Consider the following 17,348-nt stretch of genomic DNA (forward strand, 5'->3'; position numbering starts at 1 on the left):
TTGAATTTCCCAAATACATATCAGTATGTCTAAATCCTATATTTCCTCGGGGGTCCTGTGTCATTAGCCGTTACCTTATAAAGTTAGATTTGTAATTTCATTTATTTTCTTTGCAGTTATGTTGATTGCTGCCAAATTTGTAGATAACTTGTATTAGTCAGGGTTCTCTGGGAAACAGAACCAAAAGGAGGTATCTGTAAATAATATGAGATTTTATAAAATGGTCTCATGCAACCATGAAGATGCACAAGTCCAAATTCTGCAGGGTAGGCTACAAACTAGGGGCTCCAATGAAGGTCCTTGATGAGTTCCCAGGAGAACGCACTGTCTGAAGTAGAGATGGGAATTCTCTCTCTGAATGCTGAAATCACTTCCCCTTTTAAGGCTTTCAACTGATTGGACGAGACCTCACTCATTGCTGATGGCACTCTCCTTAGTTGATTGTAGATGTAACCAGCCATCTATACAACCAACTCACTGATGATTAAAGCCCATGAAATGCCCTTGTATTACAGTTAACCCAGTGTGTGCTTGACCAAACTACTGGGCACCATTACCTGGCCAAGTTGACACATTAGCCTATCACATAACTTGGGCAGGCCAGCTTGCCTTCACCAGGAGACCCTGGAAATCAAACCCTCGACCTCCTCTCCTATATGGTAGACAGGAGCCCAGTCCAATCACTTGAGCTACATCTACTTCCCTGTATATTTATTTAACAAAAAAATTGTGGGTGGTTTCCTTTTATTGTTTGTTGGTTTGTTGTTATAGAAAAATTAGCTGTAATTTATTTATTATTTGTTAATAATATAACAAGTTTCTTGTCTATTTTTTTTAGACAACCTGGGAATATCTAAGCAAATGTAAATACAGCTCTTTTTTCTCTTCACAGTCCATGATTCAATTTAGGGTTCACTGCCCACACTGTGCAGTTCTGTGGACCTTCCCTTTCTAAATTTTCATTCTAATACAACATATACAACCTAAAATTTCCCTCCAACCACCTTCAAGTATATTCATATAATTCAGTATTGTTAATTATGCTCACAATGTCATGCTACCATCACCACCATCCATTACCAAAACTTTTCCATCATCCCAAATAAAAAACTCTATATATTTTAAGTCTTAACTCCCCGTTCCCTACTCTAACACCTACCCTGGTAACTTATATTCTAGGTTGACTTTGAGTTTGTTTATTCTAATTATTTCGTATCAATGAGATCAGACAATATTTGTCTTTTTATGTCCAGCTTATTTTACTTAACATATTTTCAAGGTTCACCCATGTTGTCACATGTATCAGGACATTATTCCTTTTTATGATGGAATAATATTCCCTTGCATATATATACCATATTTTGCTAATCCATTCATCAATTGATGAACACTTGGGTTGCTTCATCTTTTGGCAATTGTGAATAATGGTGCTGTGAAAATCAGTATGTAAATACCTGTTTGAATCCCTGCTTTCAATTATTCTTTTGCGTATGTACCTAAAAGTGGGATTACTGGGTCATATGGTAATTCTATACTTAACCTTCTGAAGAACCAACAAACTTTCTTCCATAGCAGCTGCACCATTCCACATTGCCACCAATAATGAATAACTAACTATTCCTGTTTCTTCATGTCCTTTCCAACACTTCTAATTTTCCATTTTTAAAATCATAGCCATTCTAATGGGTATAAAATGGTATTTTATTGTGTGTGTTTTGTTTTGTTTTGTTTTTAGGTGTGGGCTAGGGATTGAACCCAGGACCTCATATGTATAAAGCAGGCACTCAACCACCTGAGCTCCATCCACTCCTTTACTTGTGGTTTTGATTCGCGTTTCCCTAGTGAAGCTAATGATGTTGAGAATTTTTCATGTGCCTTTTGGCATTTGTACATCCTCTTTGGAGAAATGTCTATTCAAGTATTTTGCCCATTTTTTAATTGGATTATTTGTCTTGTTGAGTTGAAGGATTTCTTTATATATTCTAGATATCAAACCCTTATCAGATATATGGTTTCCAAATGTTTCCTCCCATTGAGTAGGTTGTCATTTTGCTTTCATATTAAAATCCTTTGATGCACAGAAGTTTTCAATTTTGATTAGGTACCATTTAGCTATTTGTTCTTTTGTTGCTTATTCTTTGGAACAAAGAAACCATTGCTTACCACAAGGTGCAAAAGATGTTTCCCTGTTTTATTCTACAAGTTTTATAGTTCTGGTCCTTACATTTAGGTCTTTAGATCCAATCTGAGTTATTTTGTATGAGGTTTGATGTAGGGGTCCACCTTCATTCTTTTGCAAATGGAGATTCAGTTTTCTAACACCATTTGTTAAAGAAACTATTCTTTACCAATTGCCTGATCTTCCCTTGTCAAAAAGTGAGGGTTGATTTCTGAACTCTCAGTTTTATTCCATTGTTCTATATGTGCCAGTACTGTGCATATATAGACATTTGATTATTGTGGCTTCGTAATAAATTTAAGACTGGGAGTGAGTCCTCCAACTTCGTTCTTCTTTCTCAAGATTGTTTTGGCTATTTGGGACCTCTTCCTCTTCCATATAAATTTGATGATAGGCTTTTCCATTTCTGCAAAGATAGTTGTTAGAATTTTGATTGGGATTGCTTTGGGTAGAATTGACATCTTGACAATTTTTAATGTTCTAATCCATAAACACAGAATGTCCTTCCATTTATTTAGGTCTTCTTTGATTTCCTTTAGCAATGTTTTGTAGTTTTCTGTGTACAAACTTTTGTATCCTTGGTTAGAGTTATTCCTATATATTTCATTCTTTTATTTGCTATTGTAAATGGAACTTTTTTCTTGATTTCTTCTTCCAATTGTTTCTTGCTAGTGTATAGAAATTGTAGGGATTTGGGGTGTTGATCCTATACCCCTCCACTTAGTTGAATTCATTTATTTGCTCTAGAAGCTTTTTGTGGATTTTTCAGGATTTTCTTTGTATAGTGTCAGGGCATCTGCAAATAGGGAAATTTTACTTCTTTCTTTCCCATTTGGATGCCTTTGCTTTTCTTGCCTATATGTAGCTTTTTTATTTTTAAAAATAGAAGTTATATATGTATATAGTTTAGAGACTCAGATAGGTCTACAAGGTTTATAATAAAAAGCAGCAGGTCCCTGACTTCTTCATCTACTTCCATTTTTTTATTCCCTAGAGGCAACTGGATTCAACAAATGTTTTGGCAGTTGTTTGGCAGTATCATTTATAGAATAATATTCCTTTCCCTATGGATTAGAAACTGAAATTTCCTCATATACTAAATTTTTATCCACATTAGAGCTTTTTTCTGGATTTTCTCTTATGTTCTAATGATTTGCCTGTTACTGTATCAGTATCATACAATTTTAACTATTAGTATATAATTATAATGTATTAATAGTCTCTTCTCGTTACTCCTTTTAAGTTTTTTCCTATCATCTTTCCTTTATTCTTTCAGTTTTATTTGTAATTACTTTTTCAAATTCCAAAACAGATCTCTTGAGAAAATGAAATGGTTTGGGGATCCTTTGAAAATTTTACCATAGTTTCTTTCTAGCAGGAACATAACATGGTTTATCTTGCCTTTTCTTCAAACTGCTTTTATTTTTTAATTAATCCTCAATAAAGTTTTGTAGTTTTCTTCATATACTTGCTGCACATTTTGGTTGTTTATTCCTAAATATTTCATATATTATTGGCCATTATGAATGGGATTTTTTTATTATTTTTATGACCAGGTTTTTATATGTTGGAAAACTATTCATTTTATATATTTTTTAATCAGATACCTTAGTGAGCTCTTTTATTTGTTTTCATTTAATACCTTGGGTTTTCTAGGAAGACGGAAGTATCTTCTGCAAAAAATAATAAACCCATCTTCTTTCCAACCAGTAGATGTCATTTTTCTGCCTTTTTTCATAGTCAGCCAAAACTTTTGTTTACTAGTGACAACTTAGCACTCTTCTTACAATAGAGGAAAACAGTCTCCTCATATGAGTGTAGTACACATAATAGCTGTAATAAAGTAAGAACTTCAGGGAATGCTGTTTAACCATAAGACTATCAGGAAGTAGCTCCCTTGGTAGCAATCTTTGGAAGAGCGTATTATGAAGAATCTTGAAAGAACCTTTGTGAAGAGCACTGGTTGCAGTAAGATGCTGCCCTCAAGTGGCTCCATCAAAAAACATAGTTGGCAAACATGACCTCAGTTGACATGCTAGCCTCATGGACTCCCAGAAATCCCAGATGAGGCTTTGCAAAGGAAAGATGGTCCGAGCGTCTGTATTTGCAGGTGGAGGGTAGAGATGGGGCTATAAACCAATGCTGTTTGAGTTTTTTCTATTAATATTCGACTTCATTAATACAGGATGGATTAACAAATGAGCCATCTTTAACTCTCTCAAGCCTTGTTTAAACATAGAATTGATTGGCCAACTTTCTTTGATGTGTCATAGAAGCCCTTGGCCATGAGGTAATTAGGGATTTAACAGATTCAGATGAACTATTTCTTAGAAAGCAAGTTTATATCAGAAGTTCTCTTTTGACACTTTAAGTTAGCACCAGTCAAAGGGATGTCCCTGGGTGCCTGCCTAACACCACATATTTATTAGGCACATGCACACTAATTATGAAGTTGGCCATGGAAGACGTTACTCCATGAAAACTCCATACTTACCACTATCCCATGCCATTCTGTCATCACTGAACTGAAAGGCTGCTGCCCGGAACAAGAGACCTTGACTTCCTTTTCAAGGTGGCTTTCACTTTTGGGATCCTGCTTGCATCTTCCTCTTTCTTTTCACTCAGGAATTTATTGAAGAATGGGGTCAAGATTTATGTCCCCTCATTTGGTTCAGAAACTGTTAAAGAAAGCTCTGGCACTGTTAGCCAATATTCTGAAGTAACGCAAACATGGCAGGGTGAGATTAGAATGTAGAAATTTATCTAAGTGATTAACTTTAGCAGCAGTATTTCTTAAATATGTAAAATATATAAGAAACTTCTCAAGTAAACATTTTCATATATAACTTTCATTGTTATTAACTTTATAGCAACCATATGTAAATAATTTTAGTGATAGAATCAGAATTGGTCTTATTGTAGGTTCCTATTCTCTGTATGTCAGAGTCTCTAGAGAATGAATTGCAGATCTTAAGAGTTAATATTATGCAGAAAAGACTAGAGGCAGCAAAAGTCAAATGCTTTTATTTCTTTATGCTTTTGCTTGGGTTACCCCAGGCTATTTTAAATCTTAAAGCAATGTGATATTTTCCTCCATTGATGAAACTAATCTTTGTTAATAAAATAGAAACTCTTCTAGCTTTTTCAGGCTATTTTTGCTACTTTATGATTTACTAATTAATATTAAAATTTATTAAGCTTTTACTTATGTACTAGTGGTATGCTACACCATTTATATGCACAGTACAATGAAGAACTAAAGAGTTAAGAATGTGTTTGGAAAACCCAACTCTATGGCTGACTGCAGTTACTACCTAGATCTGTTTGTACAACTCCTTAAGATTTTTTTTCTGATTTCTTTACATTTCTTATTTATTTTCAGATTTGTTTATTAATGATGAAGAAATAATTTTTGTAAATAACTTGATGTCCTATAGAAGTCAACTACCAACTTTGCATACTCTCTTGAGTAGACTAAAATTATATTTGATAAAGGATCCCCTTTTAGATTTCAAAGAACAGATCTTCACAGAAGCTAATTTTTCCAGGTACTTAATTTTCCAATACTGTAATTATTTGACACATTATTTCTTTATTTTGTGATATTAAATTTAAGCTGAATTTTGGCATCTTAGTTTGGTGCTGGACTATCACCCTGTCTTTTACTCACTATAAATAATCTAGATGTATATGTTGCAGAGACAGCAAAATTCAATATAATAAAGATATTTGCCTTTAATAATTTTTAACTCTTTATAGTAGAATTATGATGACTATATTTTCAAAGCCAGAACTTGGATATGTGGTGTAGTAAAGCCATGTTGTTTTGGTTGCCATTTCTGGGTGCTCAAAGTAATCGAATAATGACGTTTTAAAAGTTATTTCCAATGGTTTAGAATTTCCATTAAAATTTTATCTGGCATGTTCCTTATTATAATGTGACAATAGACAGCTCAATCTTTGATAATAGGACCATGTGCATTATTTATTCATTCATTCAACAAATATGTATTGAACATTTAATATAAACCTTGCTTTTGGTAAATGTTAATTAAATATATTTTTTAAGGGACTGTTTTCATCTTCAAGAGGATTTGGAAATTTGTGAGAAAGAAGATTTTTACATGGATGAAGAGAAATTTTGTCAGGAGAAACTAGAGAATACAGTAGGTTAAATTGAAGTTGTAATACTTGCTTTCAATAGTTTTTTATAAAAGTAATAAAGCACACTTCTATAAATTTTAGTAATATACATTGACCTGCCTATAGTTATAAGGTTAAGAAGACGTATCAATTAAGGAGTCAAATTTACTTCTATAACAGTGTTTCTCAACCTTGGCTACACATTGGAATTATCTGGGAAATTTTTAAAGATACTGAAGTCCAGATCCTACCCAAATATATTCTGATTTAATTGGTCTGGCATGTAACCCATGTGTGGGGAATTTTAAAATCTCTCTAGGTGATTCTAATCACTATACTTGGTATAAGATATAAATGGTCATGTCTAATTTAAGAATTGGGGACCGGAGCTAGAAATATTGATTTGTGAGTTATACTCAGAACTTGAACTGTGGGAGAATTGATATTATCCTGATGAATAAGAGTATAGATGATCCAAGACTGAATTTTTGGTGCCACCAGTGGTTAATAAGTTAAAGAAGATAGCATCTTTGCATATTAAATTTCAAACTTCTCAAAGACAGCACCTCTTTTTTTTTAACCTACAGTTCCCAAAGCACACAATATTGTTTTTATAGTATTAGTATGCAAAGAATCACAACAATTGAGAGTGCAAATACTTTTTTTGCAGTTTAGTGAACTTAAAAATATAGGCCCATTTAGGTTAGATGCATTTACAATGTTAGTTAAGTTTTCTTAAGACAATTGAAAATGGACATTTGCTCTTAAAACATTCAAAGGACATATATAAAATGGACTTAAGACTTTTAAAAGGTTTCCTTAGTATTAAAGTATTTTAAAATGCATGGCAAAATTATTAATTCACCCATTGGCCCCTTCTCTCCCCACCCCCTGCCCATCACCTTGGAAATTAGTTGTGCATGTAGTCTCATTTATTTATGAAATTGGTTCTGTAGAAATGAAAGAGGAATGCATTCCATGTAGCGCAGTAAAGATCCATTCTGTTGTATCTGCCTTTTTCACCTCTCCCCATTCACCATCTCTCATCTACTACATTAGAATTTTTAAAACTTCTGTTATCCCAGAAGATATTTCTACATTTAGGGATATTTGTACATAACTAATGTATTCAGTGAAAATAAAAGACATTACTCAGAGAGAACATTGCTCATTATATAATTTTGATTGTTATACTTCTGTGTTTTAAATGTACATATAGCATAAAGAATTTTGAGTATGAGTTTAGTTTGAAATTTGTTACATCATTTAGCAAATATATCCACTTATAAATTCATAATATTTATTTGGAAAACCACCATAAAAACTTCTTTTAATTATATATTATTTCAGCCAGTTTTACCTATGGGGTGTGAATTCTTAGTGTCTACAACCCTCAAACAAGAAATTGATATTCCATCATTCTCAGAACTGAAGAAATCATTAAACTTAACGCCAGAAGTAATAAATTATATAGATGAAAATGAAACGCTTTTCAAAGGAGGTGAGAATTAATTAAAAATTTATTACTTGTAAAAACTAATGTTTGTTACACAGGATCTTGTTCATTAAACTTTTTTCTAAATCTGCAATTTTTTAAATATTGTTCTATAAATTACATATTTAAATCTCAGAATTATTATTAATAAGACTTTTACTCTTTATACTGCTTCTAGACCTTAAACTTCTCTGAAATTGATCTTTTTCAAGATAGTTATGATATACAAGTAAAGCTAAAGCACCTAAACCATTTTTAAGAGTTGTTTTCTTATGCATAATGACATTTCACTAGTAACTTTCATGCTGACTTTAGTTAGCTATGGAAAAGGTCAGGGTAATAGTATGGAATCAGATGCCTGGGAGGGTTATAAGGCAGATTTTAGATGAATTCATCCTAGTTATCCTTAGCAAATATTGTTGAACCATTTTAATGACAATTTAAGCCCAACTATTTAACCCCTCTCCCGTAAATTCCAATTGAAATTATAAAAATATGTCAGGGAGGAGGGAAATGGGATATCTGTTGAGAAGAAGGATGCTTGCCATTAATAGACCACAGACTTGAAATTAGTCCTATTTGAATTCTCACAAATAGGACCAACTTGAGGAAATTACTGATCAGTCTACAATTCAAAGAAAAAGAATGAAAAGCCAAACTGAATAAGGCTATACCAGAACTTGAAAATGTATCAAAGCTAAGAACTGCCAATTGGCTCAGGACACAAATCTCAACTACTGGAAAGTGATTTTACTGAGTGACTGTGCTATTACACTCCCAGCTTTCACTTGGCTCTGTGGGGTGGGGAGTGGTAAATAAATTTTAAAAATAAAATTTAAAAAACTTAAATAAATAAATAAAGCAGAGGAGACCAGATGTAGCTCAGTGGTTGAGTGTCTGCTTCCCGTGTATGAAGTCCTGGGTTCAATCCCCAATACCTCTTAAAAATAAAGTAAACAAACAAACAAATAAAACAGAGGCATTGCCACAAAAGACTTCTAACAAAGGAAATTATTCAAGTTATTGGTAGGACAGTATCCTTTGTTTGTAACAACAGTAAAAACAAAACTGTTTAGTACAGCAATAAAGTTACCTGCTATAAGGGTATCTCAAGCAATAGTGCCATCCCTATTTCCCATGGTTAATACTATAGAAAATATAAAACATTTTTTCTCTTTGTCTTGGATCAAAAAATTAGAACAAGGATATACTTGATTTCTGAGAGAATCCAACTCAACTCTTAATATTGCAAACATAGATCTCCTTCCATTACAATAAGTAAATAAAGGAAAAATCACAGGATTTGAAGAAATAACAGTTCAAAAGAGAGAGACCATACTGATTTATTTTTTATTTAATTTGCATGTATGAAAAGTTAAAAAATGAAATCAGGAAAGATAACTATCAGATGAAAAACAGTGCTATTTAAGAAGCAGAGAAAACAAGGAGTCAGCTGACAGTCAATTGAGTGTTGTGGGAAAACGATTCAGTAAATTTCTTTTAAAATTCTTCTGAAAATACAAGAAAAAAAAGAGATAAAGATGATGACTTTGTATAAGAGACATGGAGTATAGGAGATCCAAAATACATAAAATAGAAACTCTAGAATCAGAAGTCATTTGAGAAATTGTTTTAATCATTTGAGAAGAAGCAATAGTCCCATAAATAATCGAAGTAACTTTTCCTGAGGTAAAAGAAAATCAAATCAATCTCTAAGTAGAGAAAAGTACTAAAAAGAAACCCACACCAAAATATGGTTTAGTGCAAATTTGGAATTCAGAAAAAAAAAGAAAATCCCTGGAATCATTCAGGTATCTTACCAAGATGGGGAAAGCTGAGAATCCTTTATACCTTAGTGGAGTATATTCACTAAAAGATTTCTCTTGGAATGCAGAGTGGCAAGCTAGCCAGCTTAGGTAGATGCCTTTCCAAATGCCATATCAAGAAGCCTATGCTTTGAGGGTTCTAATACCCATAATGACTACTCAGTTTTTTGCCTTAAAAAAAATGGCAAGCTGCCAGTTTCTCTGTTCATAAAGGGGTTAAGTAAGAAGGGCTTCCTATTCACAACTGCTGTTATATAGATAATCCTTTGATTAATCACTCATTTTCTGCCCCCCAAACTACGTTATCTCTCTCCATCTCCTGATCCTGAGTCTGGAGGGTTCTACCAAAAGATTGACTTCCACATTTGCTGTAGCCTGTCCTGGGAAGATTCTGAACAGTCTGACTCCTTTCATTTCATTTCCAACATTTTATTATGAAAAATTACAATAATAGAGAAAAGAATGAAAGAATTACACAGTGAGCACACATATATACCATCTATATTCTAAACTTAATATTTTACTATATTTCTTTAGCACGTAGTTAACCATGTATTACCCGTGTTCATCCATTGATTATTAAAAATAAGTTGCAAAAAATAGCAATAATAAACAAAAATAAAAGAAAAAGAAAAAATTGCAAGTAAGTTGCAACAACTGATGAATGGATAAACAAAATATGATATAGCCATACAATAGATGGCCCTAAAAAGAAATGCAGTACTGATTCATGCTACAAAATGGATGAACCTTGAAAACATGCAAAGTGAAAGAAACGAGACAAAGGCTACATACTATATCATTCTGTTTTTATGAAATGCCCAGAATAGGCAAATCTGCAGAGACAGCAAGTTGTTGCCAGAGGTGAGCGGAAGGGAATTGGGAGTGACTACTTACACTTATGGGGTTTCTTCAGGGGGTGATGAAAATGTTCTGCTATTAGTGGTCATGGTTGCACAACATTGTGAATATGCTAAAAATCATTGAAATGTACACTTCAGTGGTGAATTTTATGTGAATTTTATCTTCTATATCACTAGTGTTCAACATTTGTTCATTGTTCTTTTGTTTTTCTTTTTTTTATTAGAGAAGTTGTAGATTTACAGAAAAATCATGCATAAAATACAGAGATCCCATATGCCACACTATTATTAACACCTTGCATTAGTGTAATATTTTGTTACAATTCATGAAAGAACCTTTTATTAATTGTGCTATTAACTATAGCCCATCTTTTACAGTAGGGTTCACTGTTAGTGTTGTTGTTGAGATAAAGTTTAAATACAGTGAAATGGAAAATCTTATGTACGGTCCATCTGATTTGATTTGAAAAACACAAACACCTCTGTAACCCAAACTCCTTTCAAGATGTACTCATTATCATCACTCTAGAAAGTTGCCTTATGCCTCTTCCCAGCCCATTCTTGCCTCACTCAGCACTCAAAGGTGACGACAATTCTGATTTTTCCACAATAGGATTAATTTTGCTTACTCTCAAATTTCATAGAAATGAAATAATGTACTATGTACTCTTTGTGTAAAGATTCTTTTGTTCAATGTAATGTTTTTGAGATTTATCCATATTATTGAGCAAACCACTAGTTCATTCCTTTTCATTGCTGCATATTATTCCATTGGATGAATATATCACAGTTTATCTATTTTTCTGCTCATGAACACCTGAATTTTTCCAAGCTTTTGGCTACTATAGATAAAGCTGCTGTGATTATGAAATATCCTAAATTATCTCTGATAATTTTTCTTGTCTTGAAGCCTACATTATTTGATATTAATATAGCCACTCTAGCCTACTTGGCATGGTACATCTTTTCCCATCATTTTTCTTTTAACCCATGTATTTATACTCAAATTGCATCTCCCATCTTGTCTTTTTATCCATTCTGACAACATTTGCTTTTTTAAAAATTTAGTTTGTAGGTTTACAAGAAAACACAAAATACAGTGTTGCCATATACCTGCCCCCATTGTTAACATTTTGCGTTAGCATGTTACCTTTGTTACAATTGATGAGAGAATATTATTATAATGTACTATTAGCCTATAGTTTACATTAGATTTCAAGCTGTAGTTCATAGTTTACATTAGGGTTCAGACTGTAGGCCATAGTTTATATAAGGGTTTACTTCTTGTGTTGTACAGTCCTATGGTTGTTTTTTTGTTTATTTTTGTTCTAGCAATATATATACCACCTAAAATTTCCCCCTTTAACCACTTTCAGATACATAATTCAAGGATTTATTACGTTCACAATGTTGTCTTACCATCAATATCAAAACTTTCCCATCACCCCAAACAAAAACCCTATACCAATTAAGTATTAACTCTTCTTCCCTACTCCCACCCCCACCCAACCCCTGATCCCTGGTTACCATATTCTAGTTTCTGATTCTATGAAATTTCTTATTTAATTACTTCATATCAGTGAGATCATGCAATAATTGCCCTTTTGCATCTGGCTTATTTCATATAACACAATGGTAATTTTACTTTTAACTTTCTGAGGAATGGCCAAACTTTTCCACAGTGGCTGTACCATTTTACATTCCTACCAACAATGAATGAGTATTCCTATTTCTTCATATCCTCTCCAATACCTGTTACTTTTTCATTGTTAAGAGCCTTTCTATTGGGTGCAAAACGGTATCCTGAGTATATTTTCATTTCTGTTATTGTGGTCTTCAACTCCAGTAGTTCTGTTTGGTTCCTTGTTAAATTTTCTTTCTCTTTACTTAGACCCTCATATTGCTCATTGTTTTCCTAATATCCTTGAATTCTTTCTTCATCTCTTGAGCATTAATTTTTAAAGATTTATTTATTTATTTCTCTCTCACACTCATTGTCTGCTCTCTGTGTCCATTCATTGTGTGTTCTTCTGTCTGCTTGTATTCTCATTAGGCTGCTCCAGGAACCAACCCTGGGATCTTCTGGAATGAGAGACAGGCAATTACTCTCTTGTGGCATCTCAACTCCCTGTTCTGCTATGTCTTCTTATTTTCTCTCCTCTGTGTCTCGTTGCATCATCTTGCTGCACCAGCTCTCCAAGTCAGCCGGCACTCCTGTGCAGGGCAGCTTTCCCGTGCTGGGCATTTTTCTCATGCAGGGCAGTGCTCTTTCACAAGGCGACATTCCCGCATGGGCCAGCCGTCCATGTGGGCCAGCCTCTCTGCATGGGCCAGCTTGCCCTCACCAGGAGGCCCTGGGCATCGAATCCTGGACCTCCTATATGGTAGACGGGAGCCCAGTTGGTTGAGCCACGTCCGTTTCCCTGTACATTTTTTTTTTAAGATTTATTTTATTTCCCCCCCTTCTCCAGCGCCTCCCCCAACCCTGCTGTTTTTGCTGTCTATATCCATTTGCTGTGTGATCTTCTGTATCTATTTCTCTTTCTGGTCTTCTCATTTTTTCTCCTCTAGGATTTACCAGGATTTGAGTTTCTCCTGCGCTTCACCTTGACTCTCCCCTTTGTCTCTCTTTTGTTGTGTCATCATCTTACCACATGACTCACTTGCACAGGCACTGGCTCACCACGCGGGCACTCTTGCTGCGTGGCCACTCAGAACACCGTGCAGGCACTAGCTCACCACGCGGACACTGGCTTGCTGTGCAAGCATGCTTTCTCTTCTTTTTCACCAGAAGGCCCCAGGGATTGAACCCAGGTCCTCCCATAGGGTAGGTGGAAGCCCTATCACTTGAGCCACATCTTTCCCTCACTGTACATTTTCATATTTTAAAATGTTAATTTCCTGGAATGTCTGTTTCTTGATTTGGTAGCCAGCTGGTAATGAGGTAGAGAATTTCCTGAGCTTCAACCTTCCTATGAGGAAGGTTTACTCAAAGAAATGCAATGTACAGGTTTTTCCCTCTCTTTCTGGGACTCTCTCTTGTCCTGGGCTTTGCTTATTGTTTGTTTTGGTGTTCCCCTGTTTACAGAAGTTTGGTTGTCCTCTTTATTTCCTAGGAGATAGACCTCCTTCTCCCAGGTGTTTGAAGCTAGCAGACCATTGTCCCAAACTGTCTCTATAGATTTTATGCTCTTTTTGTTGTCTCGTGCTGCTTTTGCCTAGAGGGCAAAATCTGGTAGGATGGATCACCACAGAGACAACTTCCCTAAGTTAGTCTTTCCCAGCCAAACATGGCCAGGAACCCATGAAACGGCTACAGTCCAGCACCAGAGTACCCTGGGGAGGAGATCATCAAGGGCACCAGCAGCTTCTCCAATCTAATATTTCCTGGCCTCTCCAGCAAATGTAGCCCTTCATCTAACTGTCCCCAAAGCTCTGAGGAAGTGCTGCATCTTTATATCTCCACTCCCTCTACTCCTCTCCAGGGAGGGTTGAAACTGTTGGCCACCACTGCCTTTGACAGAGCAGGGTTGAAACAATGGCTGCTGCCACCTTTGTCCAAGGTGGGTTGAAACAATAGCAACCCTCAGAGTCAGGACCCAGCAATCCAAATTCACTAACCAAAAGCCATAATCAGCAATTGCCCAGGCCCACTCCTGTTTGTGGAGAAGAATTTTTTGTTTGTTTGTTTAAGAAGCTTTAGATTACATAAATGTTTCATCAAAAATATAGGGGGATTTCCATATACCACACCCTTTCCCCCTCCCACACATTCCAACATTAACAACCTCTTTCATCAGTGTGGTACATTTGTTACAATTAATTATTTTTTAAGATTTATTTATTTATTTATTTCTCTCCCCTGCCCCCCCACCCCAGTTGTCTGTTCTCTGTGTCTATTTGCTGTGTGTTCTTCTTTGTCTGCTTCTGTTGTTGTCAGTGGCACGGGATTCTGTTTCTTTTTGTTGCATCATCTTGTGTCAGCTCTCTGTGTGTGCGGCACCATTCCCGGGCAGGCTTCATTTTCTTTCGCACTGGGTGGCTCTCCTTACGGGGCGCACTCCTTGCACATGGGGCTCCCCTAGGCGAGGGACACCCCTGTGTGGCAGGGCTCTCCTTGCGCGCATCAGCACTGTGAGTGGGCCAGCTCCACATGGGTCAAGGAGGCCCGGGATTTGAACCACGGACCTCCCATGTGGTAGGCGGGCTCCCTAACTACTGGGCCAAGTCCGCTTCCCATGTTACAATTAATGAACACATAATTGAAACTTTGCTACTAATCATGGACTATAGTTTACATTATAGTTTACATTTGGCCCTGCACAATTTTATAGGTTTTGACAAATGTATAATGGTCTGTATCTATCATTGCAATACCATGGAAGATGATTCCAATGTGTCCCTAAAATGCCCCCATTTTATACCAATTCTTCCCTTTCTCTCTCTTCAAAACCTCTTGTGGCCACTGCCTTTATATCAGTGATATAAGTTCTTCCATTGCTAAAATAATAATCAGTCTACTTTAGTCCATATTTGCATTCCCTCTTTATGTTTGTTCATTTCTCAATCTCGAGGATTTGGGTTTGATGTGCGCACTCTGTTTCTGGTTGAGAGGGGGCTTAGATCCCATGGGGCAGATGGATGGAACTGTCTTCTTGCTGTCTGTTTTTTGGGATGGGCATTGTCCATCATCAGCCTTTTGTTTTTTGTCCTGGGTGAGTCCAGTGAACTGGAGAGTAGATACTGCCACCCTTCTAAGATTCAGGGTTCAACCAGCCTAAGAACAGACCAATGATTTAAGTCTCTGGGATATATATTAACAAGTATAGTGCTAATTATAGGGTCAAATAAAAGGGGCAGAAGAGTCATGTATAGGGAAATTGTAAATGAGTCTAACTCTGTTACATTGGAGAGCATATTTTCCAAAGTAAGGTCCCCTGGCTGGGTGCCAAATTCCTGAGATTCTCTGTCCTGCCTATCTAGATACCTCTAGAGGCCTCAGGAGCTTCAACTTTTGAGGCAGTGTTTACTGTGGCAGTCAATGAGATCCTGCTGAGATGTACATAAGCTTAACATCTGGAATGACCTTTTAACTCACTTTAAAATCTCTTAGCCATAAAAACTCATTTGTATTTAATATTTCCCCCTTTTTGTTTAAGGCCTTTTTCCAAATGCATCACTAGTTGGCACTTGGTAATAATCCTTTGGTGCCAGGGAGGCTCATCTCCAGGAGATATATCCTAGGAAAGAGGGTTTTGTTTTTGTTTTTTTTTTAAAGATTTATTTATTTATTAATTTAATTCCCCTCCCCTCCCCTGGTTGTCTATTTTCTGTGTCTTTTTGCTGCGTCTTGTTTTCTTTTGTCCGCTTCTGTTGTCGTCAGCGGCACGGGAAGTGTGGGCGGCGCCATTCCTCGGCAGGCTGCTCCCTCCTTCGCGCTGGGCGGCTCTCCTTATGGGGCGCACTCCTTGCGCGTGGGGCTCCCCTACGCAGGGGACACCCCTGTGTAGCACGGCACTCCTTGCGCGCATCAGCACTGCGCATGGGCCAGCTCCACATGGGTCAAGGAGGCCCGGGGCTTGAACCACGGACCTCCCATGTGGTAGACGGACGCCCTAACCACTGGGCCAAAGTCCGTTTCTGGAAAGAGGGTTTTTATGTCCCTTTCTGTAATCAGCATCTTGCCAGGGACTAAATCTCATGGCAGTCTGCCATAAGAGTGATGGATGGGCTCCAGGTCTTTACTGTAATTTGTCTTCTCCTCCCACTCTACCCTGGATGCTATACAGTGTTCTTCTAGCCTCTGGAGTTTCAAAATAGTTGTTTCAGACAGTTCCTGCCTGTCTAATAGTTGTTTTGGTGGGAGGACTGAGTCCTGGCGCTCCCTACTTTGCCATCTTCCCCAGAAGTCTTCCCCGTTTCATTGTTTTTTTATTTTGTTTGCAGTTTTATTGAGATACCATTCATACAACCCATAAATTCCCATTTAAAGTACACAAGTCAATGGTTTTTAGTATATTCAGTGTTATGCACTTTGCACTACAATCAATTTTAGAACATCTTTATCACCCCCAAAAGAAATCTCACACCCCTTAAGCTTTCACTGACCAACTCCCTCACCCCACAGCCCTAGGGCTGTTTCAGTCATTGTTTCTTTAAATCTTTTTTTGCCCATTATTTCTTCTCCTTCTGGGACACCCATTGTATATCTTGCAGACCTTTTTATATTGTCACACAGATCACTGTTGCTCTCCATTTATATTCAATCCTTTTGTCATCATTTTTCAGATTGGGTAATTTCTATTGCTGTAATTTCAAGTTCACTGACTTTTTAGTCAACTCTAATTTGCTATTACCCCCTTGCAAGGGAGTTTTTTTAAGATTTATTTATTTATTTTCCCCCCTTCCCCTCCTCCCACCCTGTTTTTGCTATTTGTGTTGTCTTCTCTTCTCATTCTCTCTCCTCTAGGATTCACTGGGATTCAATCCTGGAGACCTCTAATGGGGAGAGAGGTTCCCTGTCAATTGCACCATCTCAATTCCTGGTTTCTGCTGTGCTTCACCTTGTCTCTCCCTTTGCCTCCCTTTTTGCTGCATCATCATCTTGCTGCATGACTCATCTTTGCACGGGGCACTGGCCCACCACACAGACACTCACACAGGCACTCATGAGGGCACTGGTTTGCTGTGAGGACATGTTTTCTCTTCTTCTTTTTCACCAGGAGACCCTAGGGAATGAACCCAGGTTCTCCCATATTGTAGGTGGAAGCTCTTTCACTTGAGCCACATCTGCTTCCCATCAAGGGAGTTTTAATTTCAGATATTCAGTCTTCAAATTTACC

General features: G+C 36.5%; 1 protein-coding gene across 1 annotated transcript in view; it reads left to right on the top strand.

Moving 5' to 3' along the window:
* SHOC1 (shortage in chiasmata 1) overlaps positions 1–17,348 on the top strand; it is a 110,997-nt gene that overhangs the window by 7,166 nt on the left and 86,483 nt on the right. Inside the window, exons 3-5 of the mRNA XM_058302542.1 lie at positions 5,562–5,727; positions 6,249–6,345; positions 7,673–7,823. Of these exons, the coding sequence (XP_058158525.1) occupies positions 5,562–5,727; positions 6,249–6,345; positions 7,673–7,823 (414 nt within the window). The remainder of the gene's footprint in view (positions 1–5,561; positions 5,728–6,248; positions 6,346–7,672; positions 7,824–17,348) is intronic.

The sequence above is a fragment of the Dasypus novemcinctus genome, chromosome 8 (assembly GCF_030445035.2).
Source record: "Dasypus novemcinctus isolate mDasNov1 chromosome 8, mDasNov1.1.hap2, whole genome shotgun sequence".
In the NCBI taxonomy this organism is placed as follows: Eukaryota; Metazoa; Chordata; class Mammalia; order Cingulata; family Dasypodidae; genus Dasypus; species Dasypus novemcinctus.